Raw genomic sequence first — 25,237 nt, forward strand, 5'->3', positions numbered from 1 at the left:
GTCAAAAGAGCCCAGTTGCCCTGGCCGGCTGGAAAGTCCAGGCAAAGAATGGCTCGGGGCCAGCCAGGCCGGGGATGGGCGGAAGGGCAAGGGCGGGACAACGATGTGGAGCGCAGCCTCACACAGGCTCTCTGAAGGAAGAGAGCCTGGGAGGGAAGGGAGGCCTCCTCTATGGGAAATATTTTATCAGTTCTATGGATTAGAAAGTGTCAGCACTCCAGGGAGTAAGTCTGAAGTGAGGAAATGTTTAAAATATTGATTTCTTCATTTTGGGTTCAAAAAATATATGGGGGAGTCTTATGTATGGAGGCGTCTTATACACGGAAAAATATAGTAATTGTTGAGCAAAGGTTCCCCCCCCCTTGTTGCTGTAGAAAGAATGAGCGCTCCATTCTGGGGGGCCTGTGGCAGTCTAAAACAGGGATGGGCATACCTCTCAAGGCAGGCTTCTTTTAAAGCAGGAGTCCCCGAAGTGTTGCCCATGGGCGCCATGGGACCTGCTGACACCTTTTCTGGAGCCCGCCAAGTGTTTTTAGGGTGTGGGTAGGGCCAGGTAGGGGTTTTGCTGCCACCACAGCAGAAGGACCTACACTGTGTTACTGAAATTAAGCTGTGGCAATCATTTTGTGGCTGGCTCTGCCTCCTGCAGCCACCATATTGTGGCAGCCGTTTTGTCGCTGCACCCACTGTGCCGGGTCAGAATTCCAAATGTGCCCGCAGGCTCAAAAAGGTTGGGGACCCCTTTGTTAGAGCAACCCAACTTCCATTTACAGGAAGAAATAATCTAGCCCTCATGCTAGCAGAGGTAATTTTGAAAATGTACTGGAAAAACACACACGAATAAAAACAAGGAGGCACAGCAGAGAAACCCAAACGCCTTGGTTTTCCAAGACACCCTCTGCTCTCCCCCCCCCCCGTGTGAAACCTCAACCGTGTCTTTTCATTGGATGGTAACAATTTCACAGTACGTATTACTGCAAGCACAATAAGTGCAGTTTGTCCATCGCCTCCAGAACTGATTACAGTCACACCTCAGCTAAATGCATCCCTCTATAATATGCACATCCGCCACACTCCTCCACACGAAGCTGCCTTTCTCCTGTGGCCCGATCTCCACCCACACCCCTCTCAAAATCGCTGGCAACTCTGAACAAGGCCCTAGTTAACACCACTATAAAAAGATCCATATAACCTCGCCACGGGAGAATTTGCTTTTGGGGTCAGCTCTAATGAGGTGTAGCGGCGGTTGAAGGCAGAGCCGGCGGACGTGATCCATCCCACTCTTCTGTCTGCAAGAGGCTGAAGTTTTTCAGCACGCAAGCAGGAACTGACCTCGCATTTGAAATCAGTCGTGTTATCGAGCCAATTCCCAGAGGACGGCGGAACCATTTCATTGCAGCCGCAAGAAGAAAAGGAAAGTGGGTATATGCCACACACTTCCTGACAGTCGCTGGGACAGGGAAATATAGTCCATCAGAGACTGTGTCAATTACAAACTTTCAGGAGCCTCAAGACTCCAGTTTAAGAGATGCTATCAGTCACTGTCATAGTGAGAGATAACATCTAGGTTCAACGCAGCCTATGTTACAGATTTCTACAAAGTTTTCAGAAGGCTACGACCCATGGAGGCCTGTTCTCTCAGTAGGGTGGCCAGGCCACTGCCAGGGGCGGGGGATCCCCTGCTTTTGACCCCCTCCCCCAGCGGTGTTCAGCAGGCCGGCGGGAGACTTACCAGTGGTAAATGTAGGCCTTGGCCTGGTTGTCGTGATGATGTCACTTCCAGAAGTGACATCATCACGTGGCATAAGTGACATCATCACGTGTTCGTCATCATGGGAGACCCTCTGATATTCGGGCAAAACTCTATGATAAAAACAGCTCCTACCACAAGAGTTTTTACCCAGATACCAGAGCGTCTCCCACAACGTTGGCAACATGATGATGTCACTGGGGTATAAATGATTGCTCACATTCTTCCCAGACTGTCTCTCATACTCCCTACCCTGGCTCTGCCACCACCAGCCTCTTTCCCCAGAAAGAACGAAGTACGGCAGGAGGGGATGACCTGGAAATTGGTGAGTGGTGAAAGGCAGGCATGGCAATGGAGTACGGCTGGGAATCTTTAAACGCGGAAGCCAGTGTGAGTGAGGCAAGGCTCTAGCATGGTGTAGTGGTTAAGAGTGGTGGTTTGGAGCAGTGGACTCTAATCTGGAGAACCGGGTTTGATTCCCCACTCCGCCATATGAGAGGCGGATGCTAATCTGGTGAACAGGGTTGGTTTCCCTACTCATACACATGAAGCCAGCTGGGTGACTTTGGCTAGACACAGTTTTCTTAGATTTCTCTCAGTCCCACCTACATCACAATGTGCCTGTTGGGGGGAGGGGAAGGGAAGGTGATTTTAAACTGGTCTGATTCTTCCATAAGTGGTAGAGGAAGTCGGCATATAAAAAACCAACTCTTCTTCTAGGCCCTGATTCTTTTGCAACCCAAACCTCAAACAGGTAAAAATCCAACACTGTCACTTGACCATACCACAGACAGCCATATCAGTTCTTCATACCACTTCTTACTGTAAGCACTGAAAAACCTAAGCCAGGGATTTCCAAGGCCTATGACACTCACATTTGGAGACCACTGGGGGATGCAACGGCTTTACAAATGGGACCCCCATGCCGGGCACACTGCCGACGGCCCAGTTACCTTCAGATCGTACTTCCGGTGCACGGTGAGCCTGTGGCTGAACATGTTCCTCATGACCAGGATGTAGCTCTCCTCGTTGTCCACGCTGACCCGGTACATCCCTAGGAACTGGGGCAGGAGGGTGGTCCCGTGACATTTCACAATATACTGGAACGAGAAGACACAGTGCGCCCTTCAGGTACGAATGAATGAAAATTTTATTGTATATAGCCACTGGCCATCACAATTTGCTAAAACAAATAAATAAAATAACAAATACATTTGATTCACAAGTAAAATACTGAATAGATAGTGGGATATACTAAAACATTTCAATTTAAAAGAAAAGTAGCTGCTCCTTCCGATACCACGTTAGACCTTATTTTCCTTGATGCAAGAGCAAACAAAGAGACTCTATATGATGCATATGCATCCAAACCAGATAACAGAAATATAATTTTCTCTGCATCCGAGTGCATATTGATAACGAATAATATTCCTGCCAAAAATTTAGCCCTGGGGCCTGAATGCAATGGGCAAAACAGGATGTAATGAGGCAAGTTCTCCAGAGTCGCCATTTGCTAACTGTTCCTACAGCTTAAAATGCTGTGGAACACAGGCAAGACAATGCTGCTGCAGTCTTGTTTGTGGGCTTCCCAGAGGCACCTGGTTGGCCACTGGGTGAAGAGACTGCTGGACTTGGGCCTGGGTCTCTATGCAGAGGAAGGCAATGGCAAGCCACCTGTTAGTCTCTTGCCTTGAAAACCCTACTGGGTCGCCATAAGTCAGCTGCAGCTTGACAGCACTTTACACAAACACGATGAAGGCAGTGATGGCAACTTTTGTTCCAATTCACTTATCATTTACCTAAAACCTTGCCATCAGCCACATGCTATAAGTGAGCACCTTATAATTAAAAAAATAAGGTTAATCTATTATACGTTACAGTGGATAAGTACCAGGAAAGGTATTATACTCCTGTCACTGTTTCCAATGGATCAACATGATGGCCTCAGTCATTTCAAAAGTGATTTCTATAGCTAGCTCTGCACTTAATTCTTCAGGTCCATGATCACATGTCCATGCACACAATTCAAGAGCTGGGTTCATGTTTTTCATTAATTCAGTAATTAATTACTGCAATTATTTCAGCAGATAGACAGTTTTATTTATGGCCCTTAGCCAGATAAAACCAGAAACATGGACTAAAATATTCTTATTTCAGTAATTATTTTCAATAATTACAAAGCGAGTTGCGATACAACGTTTGGATCTTCGACACTGTATCACAACGCGCTTTGTAATTATTTTTCAGATCTCAGATTTTAAAAGGGAGCGGAGAATGAGTTTAGACGTGCCACAGTCTCATGGGACTGTGAGACCTTGGTAGTCATTTTGGATAGCCTAGACAACTTAATATGGCTGCCGAGATTGCAGCAATTTCATTTTGACGCTAGGGTGGGGAGAAGCAGAGCCAAGAAGCAGGCAGGAAAAGACCAAAAAGGTGTGGGGGGAGGGGAAGAGGGGAAAACAGTACTCCTATCCCATAAGTTCTTGCAGGTTCTCCATTTGCATCCATATGAATATCAAAGCTAGATTCAAGTCCAGTAGAACCTTAGAGACCAACAAGATTTTTAGGGTATAAGCTTTTGAGAGTCAAAGCTCTCTTCAGATATCTGATGAAGGGAGCTTTGACTCTCAAAAGCTCATGCCCCCAAAATCTAGCTCTGGACTCAAATCTAGCTCTGATATTCATACGGATGCAAATGGGGAGCCTGCGAGAACCTACGGGATAGGAGTACTGTTTTCCCCTCTCCCCCCACCCCACACACACACAACAAGGCTGAAAATATGAATATCAGTTTCAATTTCTCTTTTCCAACATTTCCTTACCCCCTTTCAGGTAATGAAGACAGAGGCTTGAAAACATATAGGGATCCCTCCTGCCTGCTTTGGTGAACCTTTTACAGACCGAGTGCCCAAACTGCAACCCAAAACCCACTTATTTATTGGAAAGTGCCAACACTTTGTGCAGGAAAAAGGGCGGGAGCTTTGAACCGCTCCGCGCAGTAGCACGGCGCGGTTCGGCGCGGTTCAAAGCCCCAGTTGCCCAGCTGGGCGGCGGGGAGTGCAGGGAAGGGGGTGGGAGCCGCGCGTGCCGGCAGAGAGGGCTACGCGTGCCGGAGTCAGCACGCGTGCCATAGGTTCGCCAACACAGATGTAGGAAGTACCTGCTCTGCTCTCAGATGTAAGAGGAGAGAAAAAGGACAATTCCTACTGACTGTGGAGCAAAACTCCCTTTTCCCTACCCATGGCTGGCAAAAACGACAGAGCTGCACAATCAAAAAAAATATTTTGCTTAAACTTGTTTATCCTGCACACTTTATTCAGATTGCAGAATGATGCTTTTTGCGGCAGAATTTCAATTCTCTTCCCAGCGCAGAACACGTTACCCACTCACGGAAGGTACCACGCCTGACAGCTAATGTTACCTGGTGGTAATGCGAGAGGAGACTGTGCACGTCGGCCACGTCTTCACTGGAGATCACTTTTATCACCAACGTCTTATCGTAAGACATGAGGAAGCGCCCCCCGCCACCCTCGGTCTCGTAGGTGGGGGGGCTACGTGTCATCGAAACCTGGAAGAGTCAAAAGGAAAAGGAAACTGGGACAGTCAGAGCCTGTCCCTGCAACCCTGGGAGGACTGTTTACTTAGGTAAATGTATATTCCCTTTTCCACAAGTTTTCCCATATTTCCAGATCTATATTATATCCTAACTCCTTCATCCACTTTACCAGAACTGGTTTTATTCTTTCTTGTTCCAAATTCACTTCTATTAATAGCTTATAAATTCTTCCTATCAATCCTTTGTTTCCCTTATTTAATATAGTTTCAAATTTGGATTCACTTTGATCAAATCCCCTCACTGGACTGTTTACTTAGGGATCCCTCCTGCCTGCTTTGGTCTACTATGCAGGAAGCCGGGCTAAGAGCAGGGACGGCACAGTGAAACATTAAACAATGTGGACAGACGGCATAGGCAGATTTCTGAAGTCTCCTTCTCACCAGCCGCCCCTGAAAGGTAAGTCCATCTACAGGGGCTCGAAGAAGAAACTGGGAGCCCTGGAAAGGCCAGGATTACAAGGATGGGTGGGTTGCTGGCTGGGCCTTTTTGGTTCCACCAGTTCCTTTTTGAGACGGACAGCTGCATTCCAAGGAGTTGTCCCGGTCCTAGAACACCCGTTGATTGACAGGGAATTCGAACAGAATTCTGAAAGTGGCAGTTAGAACTCTGACAGTTAAGAACTGACAGTTGACTGAGAGAGAAGTTAACAGACAAGCATGGAAATAAGTCATGCAAGGTGTAAGCTGTCTGGTGGACGATTTCTCCTCAGGAGCCAAAAGGAACACGTTTTGGGTTTGGGGATCAGGATGGGATCCATAACCAGTTATATAAGGAAAGGTTTATGGAGCGATTCCTAAACGGTTTAATGGGCGATAGCTCCGGTGAAATGAGTGATTCCAGGCCAGTTTGAGAGAGAAACCGGGAAAGTGTGTCAGTTCCTCACTCCTACAAGTAAAGAAACAAAACAGTTTAAGAAGCAAAATAGAGACTGCCAAGAGAAAGCCCTCACAGTAGAAAATAAAGATTCAAACTCTTGTCTGTGAAAAAGCTTGATACATTTGGAAGTACAATATATCCCTGGCCCTTAACCACCTCAATCTTCTCAGTTCTGTTATTGTTCCAATCTATGGTTCCTGTTATGCAGAATTGCTAACCTGACTTTTAAATCCCACAAAAAGAGACAAACAAAACTGTTTTTAAGTTGTAGTTACAAAAAGACTCTCAAGTGCCAAATATTTCTGACCATCATATTATTCAAAACAACCCCCTCCATCATACCTTTCAAGAAATGTTTTTTATTGCTCCTCCCTTTCCCAAATGCTAAATTAGCTACATAAGAAACAAGAACCCAGGGAAAAGGCCAAGCAGTGCCCTCCTTCCTTGGGAAGGGGCTGTGGCTCAGTGGCAGAGCCTCTGCTTGGCATACAGAAGGTCCCAGGTTCAATCCCCAGCGTGTCTCCAGTTAAAGGGACGAGGTGATGTGAAAGACCTCTGCCTGAGATCCTGGAGAGCCGCTGCCAGTCTGAGTAGACAATACTGACTTTGATGGACCGAGGGTCTGGTTCAATATAGGGCAGCTTCATGTGTTCATGTGAATGTCTCCACTGCTACACTATCCGCTGGCTTCAAGCAGTTATGAGGCCACAAGCACATCCCTAAAATTCAGCTTGGCTGATCCCCGACAAGGTCTCCAAATGTTTTGCTTTGCAGTGACTTCTTCGCTTGAGCAGTGGGGCTTCCTTCTATACCATAGTCCTTTAGGATCCATACAGAATAGGCCTGGAGAAAAGTGACCTGCCCTGTCCATTCAGTAGAGGCTTAATGGGATGTTAAGAGCCTCAAATACCCTAAATTAGCTAGAGTTTGCCAGAGTTTAGTAGAAGAAGAGTTGGTTTTTATATGCCAACTTTCTCTACCACTTAAGTCAGAATCAAACCGGCTTACAATCACCTTCCCTTCCCCTCCCCACAACAGACACCTTGGGAGGTAGGTGGGGTTGAGAGAGTGTGACTAGCCCAATGTCACCTAGCTGGCTTCATGTGGAGGAGCAGGGACACAAATCCAGTTCACCAGATGAGCCTCCGCCGCTCATGTGGAGGAGTGGGGAATCAAACCCGGTTCTCCATATCGGAGTCTACCGCTCCAAACCACCGCTCTTAACCACGCAAGCTCTCCAGGGTCAGCCCTGCTTAGTACTTGGATGGGAGACCACCGAGGAAGTCCAGGGTTGCTACGCAGAGGCAGGCAATGGCAAGCCAACTCTGCTCATCTCCTGCCTTGAAAATCCCTTGAGGGGTCGCCATAAATCAGTTGCAACTTGATGGCACATTATTATTATTGACTGGGCTCCGTGACATGGAAAGTTTCAACAGCCCATTTCCACACATTATGCAACCATTAAAAGCACAAGGCAGTCGTCCCCCGCCCCCGCCCCCCCGGCCAGCTGGAAACTCAACACAGAAGCACCTACGGAGGACCAAAATGGATGCTTAAGCCCATTCAGTGAGATTATGCCAGAAGCAATATTTGAACCAAGGAGGGGCCGTGGCTCAGTGATAGAGCCTCTGCTTGGCAAGCAGAAGGTCCCAGGTTGAATCCCCGGCATCTCCAGTTAAAGAGAGTAGGCAAATAGGTGATGTGAAAGACCTCTGCCTGAGACCCTGGAGAGCTGCTGCCGGTCTGAGTAGACAATACTGACTTTATTTATTTATTACATTTCTACCCCGTTCTCCCCAACCCGAAGGTCGGGCTCAGATGGACCAAGGGTCTGATTCAGTATAAGGCAGCTTCAGGTGTTCATGGGACTCCCCAATTTTTAGCTTAGTCTCTTAACCACTGGGGTGCCAGAATATGGCACATGAACACAACAACTTTGCTGAAGCCAGTCAAGTCTGTGGCTGGCCACTGCCTGGGTGGGAAACTGCCAGAGAGCTCCACGTATGCGGTTTAGAGTACCCCGAGGGAAGAAAGCAATCCAGTTCAGACCGCCTACAATACAAACTTTTCTCAAGACAGCTTCCCTGAAACATTTATCCACTGAGCTTAACATTAATCCAGTCTCCTAGCTACTATGAGTCAGGTAGAGCAATTTATAACTCGCCAAATCCACTCCTCTGAAAGTCTGTATTATAAAAATGTCTATTCGGCTTTCCAGCTGGGGTTCTCCGAGTGACTTGCAAAAATCAAAACACTTCAATAAGGCCAGCAAACACATAACAAAAAAAAATTAAAATAATCATCCCACGCACAAACCCTCAAACTCAGCAATAACAATCCACAAAATTAGACACAATACCACCTACCTATCATCTTTCTCTGAAATCAGAAAAAGGCCTTCCTAAACAAAAACCATTTTAACCATTTCTCTAAAAGAAAGGCGAGAGCAGGATTGGCTGGCATCTCTAGGGAGGAAATCCTACAACAGCGCTGCCTTGCAGAGTATTTAACCCAGTGGTTCCCAAACTTTTCGGCCCACCGCCCCCTTGGCTCCACAAACTCAACCCCAGTGCCCCCTACCCTATCCTATAAAAAGCATTATTCAAAATAGGGGTTTGCATGTCTCACTAAAGGAGATAATAACAAAATTTCAAAACAGTAACAATTAATTGCGCATCTAATCAAAGGGCCGTTGAAATTTATTCAACAAAACTGATGAACTTGCTCCGGTGGTACCAGCTCTTCAAAATCTGGAAAAAAATTCTGAGAGTTTCCACCAAATCTGCCAACATGGTGCCATGGCTTGATCTATTGTAAATTAGAGAACAACACAGTTGAAGGGGCGCCCCCCTGCTGCCCCCTTGTCCCTTAGTGCCCCCTCAGGTAAACCCAACCCCCCGGGGCGTGGTACTGCCCACTTTGGGAACCACCGATCTAACCTGTTATACAAGACTCTTCCGTGTTTGAGAATAAGGACGAGGTCCGCTCACCTGATAATCCAGGTCATCAATGTTGAAGCGCTCGCGGAGATTGCGGAAGACCTGCGGGCAGTACTCCTTGAACTTGAAATGGCTGGGCAAGTTCTCCCTGCAGGAGAGACAGAAAGAAGCGGCTGCTGCACGGAGAACCCCACCAACAAGCGTGGCAGAACGACGCGTTCCGAGGCGGTTAAGGAGGCCTGCACCGCACCGGACGGAGAGGCAAATGGTATTTTTGAATGCCCCCATGTAACAAAACGTTCCCTGCCACTAAAAATACAACAAAACACTAGTGGATCGGACAAACAGTCTCTAACCTTACACACTCCCTACTGTCTATGTGCAGGAAGCGTTTAAAGTTAATATGGGGAAGCCTTCAGAACAACCATTCAATTTCTCTCATAAGAACATGAGAAAGGCCATGCTGGATCAGACCAAGGTCTGTCAAGTCCAGCAGTCTGTTCACACAGTGGCCAGCCAAGTGCCTCTAAGAAGCCCCCAAACAAGACGACTACAGCAGCAGCATCCTGCCTCTGTTCCACAGCACCTAATAGAATAGACATGCTCCTCTGATCCTGGAGTGAATAGGTATGCATCATGACCAGTATCCATTTTTACTAGCAGCTATGAATACCCCTCTCCTCTATGAACATGTCCATTCCCCTCTTAAAGCCTTCCAAGTTGGAAGCCATCGCCACATCCTGGGGCAGGGAGTTCCACAATTTAACTTTCATAGTGAGGTATTCTGGAGTGTAGCGGGTAGAGAACCCGACTAGGATCCGGGAGTCCCAGGTTCCGATACCTACTCTGACATGGAGGTTCACTAGGTGACCATGGGCCCAGTCACTTGCTCTCGGCCTAACCTACCTCACAGGGTTGTAATTGTGAGGTTAAAACGGAGGAGGGGAGACCCATGTTGTAAAACTCTTTGGGTGCCCACGGTGGAGGAAAGCGGAGTACAAATAAATATACCTCAGGGCTCTCTCCCCACAGGCCCATCTCGTTCAGCTTCATGCCTGTTTTCTCCTGCTCAGGAGACAACCTCATCCCCAGAACACCCTTGTCAGAATTTACTCTCTCACACACAAAGGCCCCTTCTGTTTCCGTATCAGAAGGCCAGGCCAACAAGGAAACAAGAACTTTACCAAAGTAATAGCTACCCAGTCAATCTAAGCATTATCTCAGTAATCCGTGGCTCATAATCTCCTCTCCATTAGCCTCCGGTACCATATGCCGTAATCCTCCAGCAGCATGCGACTCGATAGACTATAAGTAGGGGAGAAAAGGCTTCCCTTACTGCTAATAATTAGAGATTGGGGGTTGGAAGGAACAAAACAGGGTTGTTGTTTTTCCTAGATAGAAACTTCCAATGTGCTTTTAGACAAGGCTTTGAATTATGCCATCCACCATCTTTCTGAAGTGGTACAGTCCATGGAGGGCTAGACAGCGTGATTTTCCCAAGCGTGCTATTAGCGCTCTTAGTCAAACTCTGCCAATAACTTGGGGGCCATCAGCACAGAGCTTTCTTGGGGATTAACAGCTTTTATTCCAGCGTTCACGAGTCATGGAATCATAAAGTTGGAAGGGGCCACCAGGGTCATCTAGTCCAACCCCCTGCACAATGCAGGAAATTCACAACTACCTCCCCCTCCCACAACCCCAGTGACCCCTACTCCACGCCCAGAAGATGGCCAAGCTGCCCTCCCTTTCATCATCTGCTTAAAGTCATAGAATCAGCATTGCTGACAGATGGCCCATCTAACCTCTTCTTAAAAACCTCCAGGGAAGGAGAGCTTACCACCTCCTGGGAAGCCTGTTCCACTGAGGAACTGCTCTGTTAGAAATTTCTTCCTAATGTCTAGATGGAAACTCTTTTGATTTAATTTCAACCCGTTGAAAACTCGGCGCCATCCTCTATAGGGCAGCCCTTCAAGTACTTGAAGATGGTTATCATATCCCCTCTCAGTCTTCTCCTCTTCAGGCTAAACATACCCAGCTCCTTCAGCCTTTCCTCATAGGACTTGGTCTCCAGAGTCACACACCCTACATACCTAGCCCACAACAGTACGGCTAGGACAATGCCAAAAGAGGGGGGGGGACGCCGAAAAGCTAATGCAGTGTCCTCAGAACATAAAATACCAAAGTTATCAGAGGAAAGTTCTCTTCCCTTATGTCGTGCCACTCTCCCTGATGCCAGGAACTTCTCCAGAAGAGGGCAACCAAGAAGATTAGGGGGCTGGGGCACCCTTCCTATGCGGAAAGGCTGAAGAGTCTGAGACTATTCAGTTTAGAAAAAAAAGACAACTAAAGTTTATGAAATTATGTACGTGATGAAGAAAATGGATAGAGAGCTTTCTCTCTGTCCCCCATGACTAGAACTCAGGGCACCCAATGAAGTTGAGAGGCAACAGGTTCAAGACACAGAGAAAGGAAATATTTCTTTACTCAGTGAATAGTTAAAATTATGGGATTCAGTGGCAGTGCAGAGCACACATGGCTCTGAAAGACAGACTCATGGAGGACAGATCCAGCAATGGCTACTTGCCACCGGGAGTAGAGAAAACCTCCATAAGCAGAGGGGGGAAAAAACTCTGAACATCAGGAGGAGGCCTTGGCCTCTACGTCCTTTTTGTTAGCTCTTCAGGACAACTGATTGAAACATGACGCTGGACTAGATGGAAAAACTGGTCTGACCCCGCAGGCAGTTATTTTCCTGACGTTTTATGAACAAAGCACTGAACTGGAAAATGTACCCCTAGAGACATGATCTTGAAGAAGTTAAAATGCTCATTGCTTTCTGTATATTGTTTAGGTATACAGTACATAAGTACCTAGGTATACAGTACATACGTTTCCAACCCAGGATCACGTTTATGAAAAGACAGGACTACCCCTTCATTTCTTGCCATTCCGTGAAAAGGCTATTTGTCAAGTGCTTTCTCCATGCTATTAAAAATTCTCTAGCTCTCACAGTAGATAGAGAAAATGCAACTATTGTGTACAACAAAGGCTCCCAAACTTATGGAACCTGCAGAGCCTTCCGAAACGTTGAGAGGAGGCAGTGGGCACCACAACAAAATGGCTGCCACTGGAGGAGAGGATCCGATCACAAACCACTGGAAGGTTCTAGAACATGTTAAAGACGTTCCAAGCCAAGAATCTTCCTTCGATGGAGGCAGCTGTTTCCAAAGGGGTGTGGCGTTCCTTGTAGACATAAAGATGATGACTCCTAGGTTACTCCAAGAGAAATGGAGAAAAGCCAGGAATAGTTCTTTGCTTTGTTGAAGCAGGCAGTGAGCACCAAGCAACACATTGGCAGGTGCCATGGAACACTGTACTGGGGATGACTGGTATACCAACTGTCTTGTCACCCCTTTACCATCCCGGGGATCCAAACCGGGATAGAAGGGCAGGACTTAAAAACAAAAAACTAACATTGTTAAGGCTGCTAGCATTTGACAGCCATTGGATGTTTGATGGAAGCCAGGGGACACGTCTAGAAGGCCTTGGGAAACACACAGAAAGGAGATGACAGGGTAAAAGGACAAGGCCACATGCATGCAAGAGAATCACAGAATCACAGGGTTGGGCCATACAGGCCATCTAGTCCAACCCCCTACTTAATGCAGGATCAGCCTAGAGCATCCCTGACAAGTGCTTGTCCAACCTCTGCTTAAAGACTGCCAGCGAAGGGGAGCTCACCACCTCCCTAGGTAGCTGATTCCACTGTCAAACAACTCTTACTGTCAATTTCCTGCCCCCTAATATCCAGCTGGTACCTTTCCACCTGCAATTTAAACAAATTATTGCAAGTCCTATCCTCTGCTGCCAACAAAAACAGCTCCCTGCCCTCCTCTAAGTGACAGCCCTTCAGATACTTAAAGAGAGCAATCATGTCCCACCTCAACCTCCTCTTCTCCAGACTAAGCAAAGCCACATCCCTGAGGCTGGAGCAAATGCTGTGTGTGACTAAAGGCGGCAGATCCAATTCCCCACTCTTCCAACGCTGGGACCTCAATTAGACAAGAGTCCTGCCCGCGATGCTGGGGCAGAACCGCCAGTAGGGGCGAGAGCTCGGGAGGCCCTCCGGCCTTACACCCTCCGACCCCCAGCAGCCCCTCACCTGTTGAAGAGATGATTGTTCACTTTTATTTTGGAGCTGGCTTTGAAGTCATCGGGGAGCAGCATCACCGGCTGGGGCACCTGGCTCAGCTCGTTGACCTGCAGAGGGGGGGCGGGAAGCGGAGGCAAAAGCACAGTTGACTTCTTCGGTAGGCAGTCGCGACAGTCCATCACCACAGTGCCCCTTCAGGGAGTTCCCCCGCTATGGCTCTGACAGCCGAAACCTGGGCACAGGCTGGAGAAGGAAGTTTTTGAATTAAGCACCTAGGGTCAGGCAAAAAACAGCTGACAAGGCCAACAATACGATTAAAAGCTAAACCATTAAAAAGGTTTTCTGAATACATATAAGTTTAATACCCAACTTAAAGACTGGGTCTACACATTCGATGCCCTGATGGACAGAACACAGATTCTGAAATCGGGAACTGCTCCTTGGTTTAAACTTTTCAAAACTGACCACCTTAGAGCTTCTTATTTAGCCAATATACCAAATCCAAAACAGAGTAGCCTTTACATCCCTACAGTTTCAAACAATGCCAACGGCTATATATAACTGGGCGTTATTGCCAAATTCCAAAAGATCAATGTTTCTGCATCTGTGGAACGTCCGCTCTGGAGGACTTATACCATTACTTATTTGGATGCCCTCTAAATGCAGAACCCAGGGCTAAATTTCTTGCGGGGTTGGTTTCTGGCCTAAACACTTGACCTAGTGCTGAGAAATTAGTATTTTTGTTAAAAGACACCGATGGGTTTCTTATAAGACTTTCCTGTATGCTCTGGCGGCAAAGAAAATAAGGTCCAATATGGTTGCTAAGAGAGCTGAACTTTTGGGTTGATTTTAATGGTTGTTAGGTCCCACTGGCTGATTGGGACACCACCACAATTTTTACTTATTATTTCTCTTAATGCATCGAGTTTAGCATAGTTTCATTATGTATATTTTAGCATAGTTTTACTAAATTTATTACCAATCCAGAATTTTATTAACCTTATATTTCCTTTATCATGTATCTGTGGTATCCTTGACATGTTTATAATGGCCTATGGCTAAATGCAAATAAAACCATTCATTCATGTAAGTTTAATACAAGTTAAAACCCCAATGATGCTAATAACTCCTATATGGCCTTGCAAGAAACCTTCCAAAGGCCTATACTAAAATAACAGTACAGGCATAATATACAATAAGACATACAATCATGCACAAACCATAAACAATCACATATGTTTTTTTATGGTTTGGGTATGATTGTATGTGTTTGGAAGACTTCTTGCAAGGACATATAGGAGTTATTAGCATCATTGGGATTTTAACTTGTATTAAACTTAATATATATTCAGAAAACCTTTTGATGGTTTAGCTTTTAATCATATTGTTGGCCTCATCAGCTGTTTTCTGCTTGACCTTCTAGGTACTTAATTCCGTTTATAGGGTTAAGTTTCGTTTCCACCACCCCCTTTTTTGGACCCCGAAGGAAGTTTTTGCCCAGAATCCCAGCTCGAGAGAAGGGGGTACATCACTCAATGCCCCGTAGGTGCTTGTCATGACCCTCAGGTGATTCGTGGGATTTCCGGCGTTACCTTGAGAAGCGCTCCTCCCTCAAGTCACATATTCCGCTTCCGAGCAACCTCGGACCAGTCACAACATCCATACGAGCCCGCAAAAAGAGGTGCAACGCACACGCCTCAAGTGCAGAAACCCAGGCAGGATTTCCCCCTTTGTTTTCGACAGGATTGGCCGTAATAGCCAAGAACGCTAGGATAAATGGCTTGGAATCCTTTAATCATCCCGAGAACTCAGTTCAAGGTAACACCCCGGAGGTAAAAAACCACGACTTAAATTTCCCACTCTTGGGATTGTGCGCGCACGCCGGCAGAAGCAGCTCTCCAGCCGTCAGGGCTTTGCCGCATCACCCCAATGCCAGGAAGAGGCCGGATTCTGCTCTCTCGCTACTGGAAAGCTTCTATCAAACACCCTCCCGTTCACAAGCTTGGGAAGAGGGGCTTTCGGTTCAGAGAAAAGTACCACCGACGAGTCGGTCGGCAAGTCCCAAGGGAACGAGGTGGCAAAGATGTGCGGTGGTAGAATGGGCTGCGTCACTTCAGAACACAGGTGGAAGGTGGCACCTGGGAACATATGCCTAGGTCAAAATCTCCCCGCAAACAGAAAGCCGGCATACCAAGCAGGAAGGTGGACATAACCCCTAGTCCCGCTGCACTAGTCGTCTACGAGCAGGGAAATGGTTCTTTTCTGCAAAGGAACACCAAAAGTTGGAATCAACTGACTGTAGTCTGAAACGGTGTGATCCAGTCTATCACCATCAGCATCCTATCACTTCATTCTCCTGAGCCAAGCCCTCGGATCTTTCACTTCAGACTAGGGTTGCCAACCTCCGGATGGTGGCTGGAGATCTCCTGGTATTACAACTAATCTCCAGGCAACGGAGATCAGATTGCCTGGAGAAAATAGCCACTTTGGAAGGTTGGCTCTAGGGCATTATGCCCCATTGAAGTCCCTCCCCTCCCCAAACCCTGCCCTCCCCAGCCTCCATCCCCAAAATCTCCAGGTATTTCCCAACCTGGAGCTGGCAACCCTATTTCAGACACAGGCTTCCAACATGACCATGAAGGCAGGAAGGAGTGAGGGAGAAAAGGGCCAGGTATAGGTGCGGGCTTCCCGCTCTTATGATCATTTACCAGGGAGAGGGTAAGGTTCACAGGTCAGAGAAGTGAGGGGTACAGCATACCGTCATCGTTTCCCAACCAGCTGCCCCCCCCAACCCTTTACATATCCCAGATAACTGCTACCGCAGACGGTGCCACCCTCCTTCCCTGCTGAACAGAAAGCAGCCACGCTGGGGCCAATTTAAACCAGCCTGCACGGAGAATCGTTTTCTGCTAATAAGATTATACACAGCGTCCGGCACTAGAAAGAGAAGCACATATATAATGCATGGGAAAGTGGGAGCTGCAGTTGGGAGGAGGAGTTCAAGTGACTGACTGATGGGGAAGGGGGGGGGGAGACCCAGCTGTTTTGTAGCTTAAATTGAATACGCTGTACAGGGCTAACCAAGCTGAAAAGTTTAGCAGTCAATTTAAACAGTGACATCGTTTTCATTATGTGCATACTTCAAGCGCGCATAGGGTTGCCGGATCCCTCATTGGGAGGTTTTTGGGGTAGCCTAAGAAGGGCGGAGTTTGGGGAGGGATTTCAAGGCCATAGAGTCCAATTGCCAAAGCGGCCATTTTCTCCAGGGGAACTGATCTCTAACAGCTGGAGATCAGTTGTAATAGCAGGAGATCTCCAGGGAGTACCTGGCAGGTGAGGCAGTTACTTGTAGTATCCCGGTGGGAACAGTTGAAATGTTGAATTTGTCTGTACAATCTGTGTATTGACAATGTTGTATCCTGTATTGGAACCTTAATTTGAAAGACAATACACAGCTTGATCTCCTTAATTTGAAAGACCATACACAGCTTGATCTCCTATCAGTTTGAGAAAAGAGACTGTATTTAAATTGGATAACCTTATGTGCATATAAGAGAAACTTGAACTAAATGGAACTGATGAAGAATACAGAAACGATCGTCTTCCTAGCAACTTCTATATGAAGAATTCCTTGATGCTTGGCTCTTAAACTAGCATTTTGTACCTTGGACTTTGAAAGAGTTTTGTATTATATTGTGTGTTTGTTATATGTTAGTTTGTACACTTGATACACTTTGATACACTTTGTCACCCTTGTGTGTTGTCCATTATATCTCAGTAATTCCAGCAGTACCTGGAGGCTGGCATCCCTAACTGCACATCCATCGCATATGAGCTCGATTCAGAGAATCAGATTGCTAAACCCACTGCTGCTGCAGGGTGAATTCATGCGGTCCTTCCATAGTGCACACCCCTAGCTCTTGTTTTTATATCCCGCTTCTCTCTCTCGTGGGGCTCCAAAGCAGGTTATCACATCGTTCTCTCCTCCTCGGCTTTAACCTCATAACACCCCCACCACGAGTCGCTGTTAACTGGCCTAAGGTCACCCAATTATCATGGGGGGGGGGGGCAGGGGACTCTGACCTGGCTGTCCCAAGGCCAGAAGGAATTCGCACTTGGAACCTGAGCACCCTTGTATATGTACCCAGCTGTGAGAGCACGCTGTGCTTCTGAAAGATAAGAAACTCTTTCACTATTAACGTCCAAAGACAGCTCTCTCTCTCTCTAGTACAGATAATCCTTCCTTATAACCACACCTGTACCAAACATTTCCTGTATTTGAAGAGGGCTGTAGCGCGTCCCATGGTAATGAGTAATTTTTTAAAATTGATTTTTTAAATACGGGATACAGAAATTCAAGAGGGATTTTTGGGGGGAAACAAAAGGGAAAAAAATCATAAACATAAGCAAGGTAAAACAACCACCTGAAGCATTATTATTGGAAGCCCTGCTATTTTTAATACTAGGATATTTTCTATCGTTGTTATTTCTAAACAAAAATATAAATTCCACCTTTGTATACCAGTTAGTTTGAATTTTAAATACAATATCATATTGTTGTTATTTTTTTTAAAAACAGTTCTACCTTTCAGCATCTGCATTTATACCTAACTATCACAAGAAGCTACTGTTGGATTCCACCAGTAGCCCCGTGGCACAGAGTGGTAAGCTGCAGTACTACAGTCCAAGCTCTGCTCACGACCTGAGTTCGATCCTGACGGAAGTTGGTTTCAGGTAGCCGTCTCAAGGTTGACTCAGCCTTCCATCCTTCCGAGGTCGGTCAAATGAGGACCCAGCTTGCTGGGGGCAAAGGGAAGATGACTGGGGAAGGCACTGGCAAACCACCCCGTAAAACAAAGTCTGCCTAGGAAACGTCAGGATGTGACGTCACCCCATGGGTCAGGAATGACCCAGTGCTTTCACAGGGGACCTTTACCTTTTTACTGTTGGATATTTGTCTCATACATTATTTCAATGCAAATACATGTTTTTGCTTACTTCATATATCCCCTTTGCCACCTGATAGACTCGCATTTTCTTAATATGATATTCATAGTATAATATAGTCATGCATTATTTTTAAAGCATTCGGCCCCCTTCTAGGTACTGCCTGGCCATCAAGGTACTTTCAACAGATGTAAAAGGTTGATCCGCATTCATCCTATAGCCACATTTTTAAAAATGGTTAAAGGCACATATTCCGCTCTCTCACATACACATCCCAAACTGTGCATTTAAATTTATTTTAACGCAGTTCACAAGAATGGGTTTCGTGCTATGGTATCATAACGAAGGGGTGGGAATGTGGCAACGTCACACGTGACGCTTAAGCTAGCTCGTAGATCACTGCGTGTTATTGCACACATTGCCAAACGCACATTCCTAACAATGAAACACATTGGTGGATCATAGATCACATCAGAAGCTCCACATGTAGACCTCACTCTTTTCCTCCCCCTCCCCGCCCCCCAGGTAAATTGAAGCTGGGTTCCTTCAAGACAGGGGTCCCCACCCTTTTGGAGCCTGCGGACACAATTGGCATTCTGACACGGGGTGGTGGGTGCCAGCCACAAAACGGTTGCCACAGCTTAACTTCGGTAACACACTGCAGATCCTTGTGCTGTGGTGGCAGCTGCTGCCAAAGCAACATTTTCTTTACAAAAATCTGCACAGCCAGTCGAATCTCCAGTCAGTCGGAAGCCCTGCTGGGCAAAAGACCTACCTGGCCCCCACACTTCCTGAAAACACCTGACGAGCACCAGAAAAGATGTTGGGGACCCCTGGTCTAGAAAGAGCCCAGTGCAAGCCATTGTGATAGACGGTAAATAACTGCCCAACTGCCCCAATCACACTTTCATTCTCAAGGGGCAACTGCAATTACCTTCTGAGAAAAAACAGGTTTGCTCCTGTGGGCTCAGTGGCAGAGCACATGCATTGCATGCACAACGTCCCAGGTTCAGCCGCTGGCATCTCCATTTAAAGGACCTCAAGTAGCAGATACTGGGAAATAACAGTCTCCCCCTGAGCTCCTAGAAGGCAGCTGCCAGCAGAGCAGAGAATACTGAACTAAAAAGAACAGTTTCCCGACTCAGTATAAGGCAGCATATATTTTTAAAGACCCTCTTCAAGGGAATATTTCTCCTTTGAAGAAGAAGAGTCGGTTTTTATATGACGACTTTCTCAGCCACTTAAGGGAGACTCAAAGCGGCTTACAATCGCCTTCCCTTCCCTACAACAGATACCCTATGAGGTAGGTGGGGCTGAGAGAGCTCTAACAGAGCTGTGACTTGCCTAAGGTCACCTTGCTGGCTTCGTGCGGAGGAGTGGGGAAACCAACCCAGTTCACCAGATGAGCCTCCGCCACTCATGTGGAGGAGTGGGGAATCAAACCCGGTTCTCCAGATCAGAGTCCACCGCTCCAAGCCACCACTCTTAACCCCTACACAATGCTGGCAGCGTATATTTTTTAAAATGCCCTCTTCGACATCTTCCTCAAAGGGAACATTTCTCCTTCGAGATATGTGGAGTAGGCTGTACAGGAACTAACAACATGCTATATAGCGCATAGAGTATCCAACTCAACTCCGCTTAGGGAAACTGGCATTCAAAGCCCTCTTGGGCCACAAGGGCTCCCCTTGAGGCCAGGCACTCTGTGCACAACATGCATCAAAGGACATTTTCTTTGATCCGGCGAAGAATTAGGGACATTGGAAAACAGACCATTAATGCAGGTCCCACTATGACAAGCTCCCCGTTGTCACGGACTGACGACCTATATGCCTGGAGGTGCCCCCGACATAGAAAACATCACTAACCCCCTCCATCGGCGGGCTTTTATGCTCGCCAGATTTAACATCTTTCCCTCAGCAGTTCTCTCCGGGAGATTCCACAATATCCCATTTAGAGACAGACCATGTAAATTCTGCCACCTCGAACCCGATTCCATAACTCACATCTTACTGCTTTACCCTTTTTTCTCCAGTTTAAGAAATTGTTTTATAGATCCAATCATCATGAATCTCCCTGGCCCAGTGAATAGGACTACCCAACTTTTACAAGCGGATAAGTCCCCCAACTCTACAGAAGCAGTTGCCGAATATTTGGCAAAAAAATTAGCTATTGATTTTAGTATTGACAAGTAATAGTTATGCCAATTGCTTGTGTTCTTTGGTGCTTATAGTGGAACTCTACTATTGTGTTATATTGAACTTGATAAGTATTGTACTTGATAAGTATTGTACTATCTTAACATGCTCTTTTTTATGCCATTAAAGGTTTTTGATATTGGGGGAAAAAATAGTGCACACAGTATCCAACTCAACTCTGCTTAGGGAAACCGGCATTCAAAGCCCTCTTGGGCCACAAGGGCTCCCCTTGAGGCCAGGCGCTCTGTGCACAACATGCATCAAAGGAAATAGGCTTGCTCCTGCAGGCACAGAACAGTAGTGATGAATCATTTCACTTATGTGGGCTCAGAGCTAAGAACAGGCTGTTGCGCTGAACCACTGGACCTGGAAGAGCACAGCAGTCTCAAGCTCCACTCCAGGCTTACCGGAGAGGTAGAAGAAGAAGAGTTGGTTTTTATACCCCGATTTTCTCTACCTTAAAGAGTCTCAAACCGTCTTCCCTTCCCTTCCTCACGACAGACACCCTGTGAGGTAGGTGGGGCTGAGAGAGTTTGGAGAGAACTGTGACTAGCCCAAGGTCACCCAGCAGGCTGCACGTGGAGGGGTGGGGAATCAAACCTGGTTCTCCAGATCAGAGTCGGCCACTCTTGACCACTAATAGGAGCCCCCATGGCACAGAGTGGAAAGCTGCAGTACTGCAGTCCAAGCTCTGTTCACGACCTGAATTCAATCTCGACAGAAGTCAGTTTCAGGAAGCCAGCTCAAGGTTGACCCATCCTTCCAAGGGCGATAAAATGAGTACCCAGCTTGCTGGGGGTAAAGGGAAAATGACTGGGGAAGGCACTGGCAAACCACCTCGTAAGCATAGTCTGCCTAGTAAACGTCAGGATGTGACATCACCCATGGGTCAGTAATGACCCGGTGCTTGCACAGGGGACTAACTTTACCTTTACTCTTAACCACTACACCACTCTGGCTCTTGTGAGTTACATCCTTCCTGCAAGTGACAAGGCAGTCACTTGCAGGGGTTTTCGGCTTTAGCACAGCCTTCTCTCACTTATCTTCAGAATGGTCTTTTGACCAAACGAAGTACAAACATTCCCATCAGTTTCCACAGAAAGGGCAGCTTCCAGCTCTTCAAATTCAGGCCCCTTTCGCCACTTTCCAAGCTCCCCAACCCACCCGCCACCCATCTCTTCAGCAAGGCTAGGGTGCACACATCCACACATGCGCACAAGGATCTTTCAAACAGAGCATTAAGCCCATGCAGGCATTAGCAGTAAGACAAGGTAAGGCATGCCAGACACCCTCCCTTCAATGAAGGTGTGTGTGTGGTGGGGGAGAGAGACTGTCTCATGTGTCCATAAGCCACAAGATTAGATCGCTGCCATCGAGGTGGTAGGGGTGGTAGAGGTTCTGCTTTTGCTTGCTCCAAGATCTTTCCCTGGGAGTTTGCATTCCCTACAACATCGTGCAACCCGCCAGATGGACAATCCCTAAGCTGGTGAATGGAGGAGGAAACACCAGAAAGCCCAGGGGACCCATGGATAAGACCTGCCCCTCCTCTGATTTATGAATACTATGTACATCAGAAGTGCTCTGACCGTAGTTACAGGTTCAGTATTCTTCATCCGGGCTGCTTGGGACCAGAAGTGGTCCGTATTTGGCTCTTTCCATATTTTGGAATATCTTGGAATTTTTGCATATACATACAAACATATGAAGCTGCCTTATACTGAATCAGACCCTGGGTCCATCCAAGTCAGTTTTGTCTACTCCGACCAGCAGGGGATCTCCAGGGTCTCAGGCAGAGGTCTTTCACATCACCTACCTGCCTAGTCCTTTTAACTGGAGATGCCGGGGATTGAACCTGGGACCTTCTGCATGCCAAGCAGATGCTCTACCACTGAGCCACAGCCCCTCCCCATAATGAGCTATCTTAGGGACGGGACCCAAGTCTAGGCACGAAATTCATTTATGTTTTAAATATGCTTTATACACACAGCCTGAATGTAATTTTAAACAATACTGTTAATAATTCTGTGTACTCTGAACCATCAATGGGAGTACTAAGGGCCTGTGAGTAATGCCTGCATGCCAGCTCAAAAGGTCCAGTTTTCGGATTAGTCCAGATATCAGACGTCTGGATAAGGGATACTCAACTGGCACTGAGCAACGGCGCAAAGCAGTGCTGGTTTCAGAACCAGAACCCAGGAAAACGATCCATTGGCGCTAGCGGCTTAGCAAGCCAGTCCTAAATGGAAACCATCTAACCAAAAAATAGCGGTGACCGGGAATTAGCAGACAAACAGAGAACAGCCGTGCACACGCAGCATTAAGAAGGTAAAACCAGGCACTTCAAGAATCAGAGGAACCAATTCGTGCTCTGTTAGCATGCTTCTGTCCAGCCCAGTGAAAGATGCCAAGGCCCCCCCGGCAATTTTAGCTTCGCCAGTTCTTTTTCGGCTTTCTTTTTAAAGGAAAACGCGTCACACGGCACATTATTTTTAGCAGCTGCGCCTCGGAAGCACCGAAGGAGAAAAAGGAAGGAAGCAACCAGCTTTTGCGCACCGAGCAACTCCGCCCGCGGCGGCAACAGTTTGTAAGACAGAAGGGCATGCTACCAGGCCCACGTACCAGCAGCCTCCTCCTTTCCGGACTCTGAAACGTTCAGGGGTTGAGTCACCGGAGCTCATGCGCTCCCCTCCCCACACTGGGGGGGGGGGTGTCATAAAGCAGCTGGAATCAGAGGGAGAGAGGGTCAGTCAGAGATGAAGGTCGAAGGCTGGAATGCGGGCTGCCTGGTTAAGACCGGTGCACGCCTTGCGGAAAGAGGCAATTACTGTCCACCGTGAACCGGTTAATTCCCTTTCCATCCAGGGCTCAGGGGGTGACCTCCTTTCTCAGCTTAAATGAGACCAGGCTCATCGTGAAATAGGCTGCGTTGAGGGGACTGCGGCTTCCGCTCAGATGTTTTAATTCATTTGCCACGGCATCGCGCTATTACTACATCTGCGGCGTCCCAATTAAGCCACCCTTGCCTTCTGACCAGCAGAAAGGAGCCCCCAGCAAATCTAGGGCAGCAACCTAACACCAGGGCACTGATGGCCTCATTTATTTGATCAGCCTATCAAGGGTTGCTACCCTCCAGGTAGCACCTGGAGATCTCCCTCTATTACAAGTGACCTCCAGGCGACCAAAATCAGTTCATCTGGAAGAACAAGAGTTGGTTTTTATATGGCTGTTACCGCACTAGGTATTCCCAGCGATGTATCAAGAGTTTGGAAATGTTATAAAAAACATCGCTTTAAAAGGGTTTTTGGATGCAACGGCTAAAAAATGGTTGGAAGACGACTTCACAGCTAAAGGGGCCAAACAAAGTGCGAACAGTATTTTTTATAACAGTTTCAAACTCTTAATACATCGCTGGGAATACCTAGTGTGGTAACAGCCACTGTTGACTTTCTCTACCACTTAAGGGAGAATCAAACCGTCTTACAATCACCTTCCCTTCCCCTCCCCACAATAGACACCCTGTGAGGTAGGCGGGGCTGAGAGAGTGTGACTAGCCCAAAGTCACCCAGCTGGCTTCATGTGGAGGAGCGGGGAAACAAATCCAGTTCACTAGATTAGGTTCCGCCGCTCATGTGGAGGAGTGGGGAATCAAATCCGGTTCTCCAGATCAGGCTCCACCACTCCAAACCACCACTCTTAACCACTACACCACCCTGGTTCTTTGGAAGATGGACTCTATGGCATTGTACCCTGCTGAGGTCCCTCCCCTCCCCAGTCTCCACCTCCCAAATCTCCAGGTATTTCCCCACCCAGAACTGGCAACCCTACCTATCATACATATGCTCCGGCCAAGAATCCACACTGGAAGTCCCCAACTCAAATCTGTGTTCTGCGACCATAGATCTTTCCCTCTCATTAAGAAAATTTCTTTTAGCACAAACTGCTTAGTCAAAATCACTTTGAGCTACGTGGCAGTATAACAAGCACTCAAAAGGAGGTCCATAGGAGACCTGCATAGGACTTTGAGCCACAAGCAGCAAAGAACAGGAAATTGTGTTTCAAGACACTAGTGGAAAGGTTACTTCTGGTAGGGCCCTTTCCTTAAGGAGCATGAAAATAATACAACAGAAAAGATACAACCACCAGTTGGTGGTGGCAATTAATGACCTCCAAAACATCCTGTTATTAACAGCCTTGCACAGGTGTTGCAAACTGAAGGATGTGGGTTCCTTGACTGGTTCAGTCCATCTCATGGTGGGTTTTCCTCTTTTCCTGCTGCCTTCATCTTTCCTTGGCATTACTCTCTTTTCCAGTAAGTCTCATCTTCTCATGCTTAAAACTTTTTTTTTTAATAGTAAGGGGTACAAAGGAAAAAAGGGAGAAGGGGGAAAACATGAAGATACCCAGCGCAAAATTGAGCAAACAAGATTCATGAACAGATCGAGCAGACTACATTACCCAGCTTTTCAATATCGTTTTTCAATCTAATAATTGCCCAGTTTGTGAAACAAAAAAAGAAAAAGCATTCAGGCGAATTAAGATACATCATAATCAGGCAGTGATCATCTATTATATCTGTCAGGCATGCGTAATATCTCTGCAATCGGAATAGTTATCTGGCTTTATGATTAAACTGTCATTAACTATTGACATTATTGACATTAAGTCTCAACATATTTATAAAATAGTTTCTATTTCTCATGGAAGAGCTCGTCACTCACGCCATTGCTTATGTTTATCATATTGGTCATTTTTGTC

At 46.9% G+C, this 25,237-nt stretch overlaps 1 protein-coding gene across 1 annotated transcript in view; it reads right to left on the bottom strand.

Moving 5' to 3' along the window:
* Positions 1-25,237, bottom strand: part of PIP4K2C (phosphatidylinositol-5-phosphate 4-kinase type 2 gamma) — a 44,205-nt gene that overhangs the window by 13,901 nt on the left and 5,067 nt on the right. The window contains exons 2-5 of the mRNA XM_056858110.1: positions 13,347-13,444; positions 9,236-9,332; positions 5,175-5,321; positions 2,704-2,850 (exon numbers count right to left, since the gene is read on the bottom strand). Coding sequence (XP_056714088.1) covers positions 2,704-2,850; positions 5,175-5,321; positions 9,236-9,332; positions 13,347-13,444 — 489 coding nt within the window. The remainder of the gene's footprint in view (positions 1-2,703; positions 2,851-5,174; positions 5,322-9,235; positions 9,333-13,346; positions 13,445-25,237) is intronic.

Source organism: Euleptes europaea, chromosome 1 (genome assembly GCF_029931775.1).
Source record: "Euleptes europaea isolate rEulEur1 chromosome 1, rEulEur1.hap1, whole genome shotgun sequence".
Lineage (NCBI taxonomy): Eukaryota > Metazoa > Chordata > Lepidosauria > Squamata > Sphaerodactylidae > Euleptes > Euleptes europaea.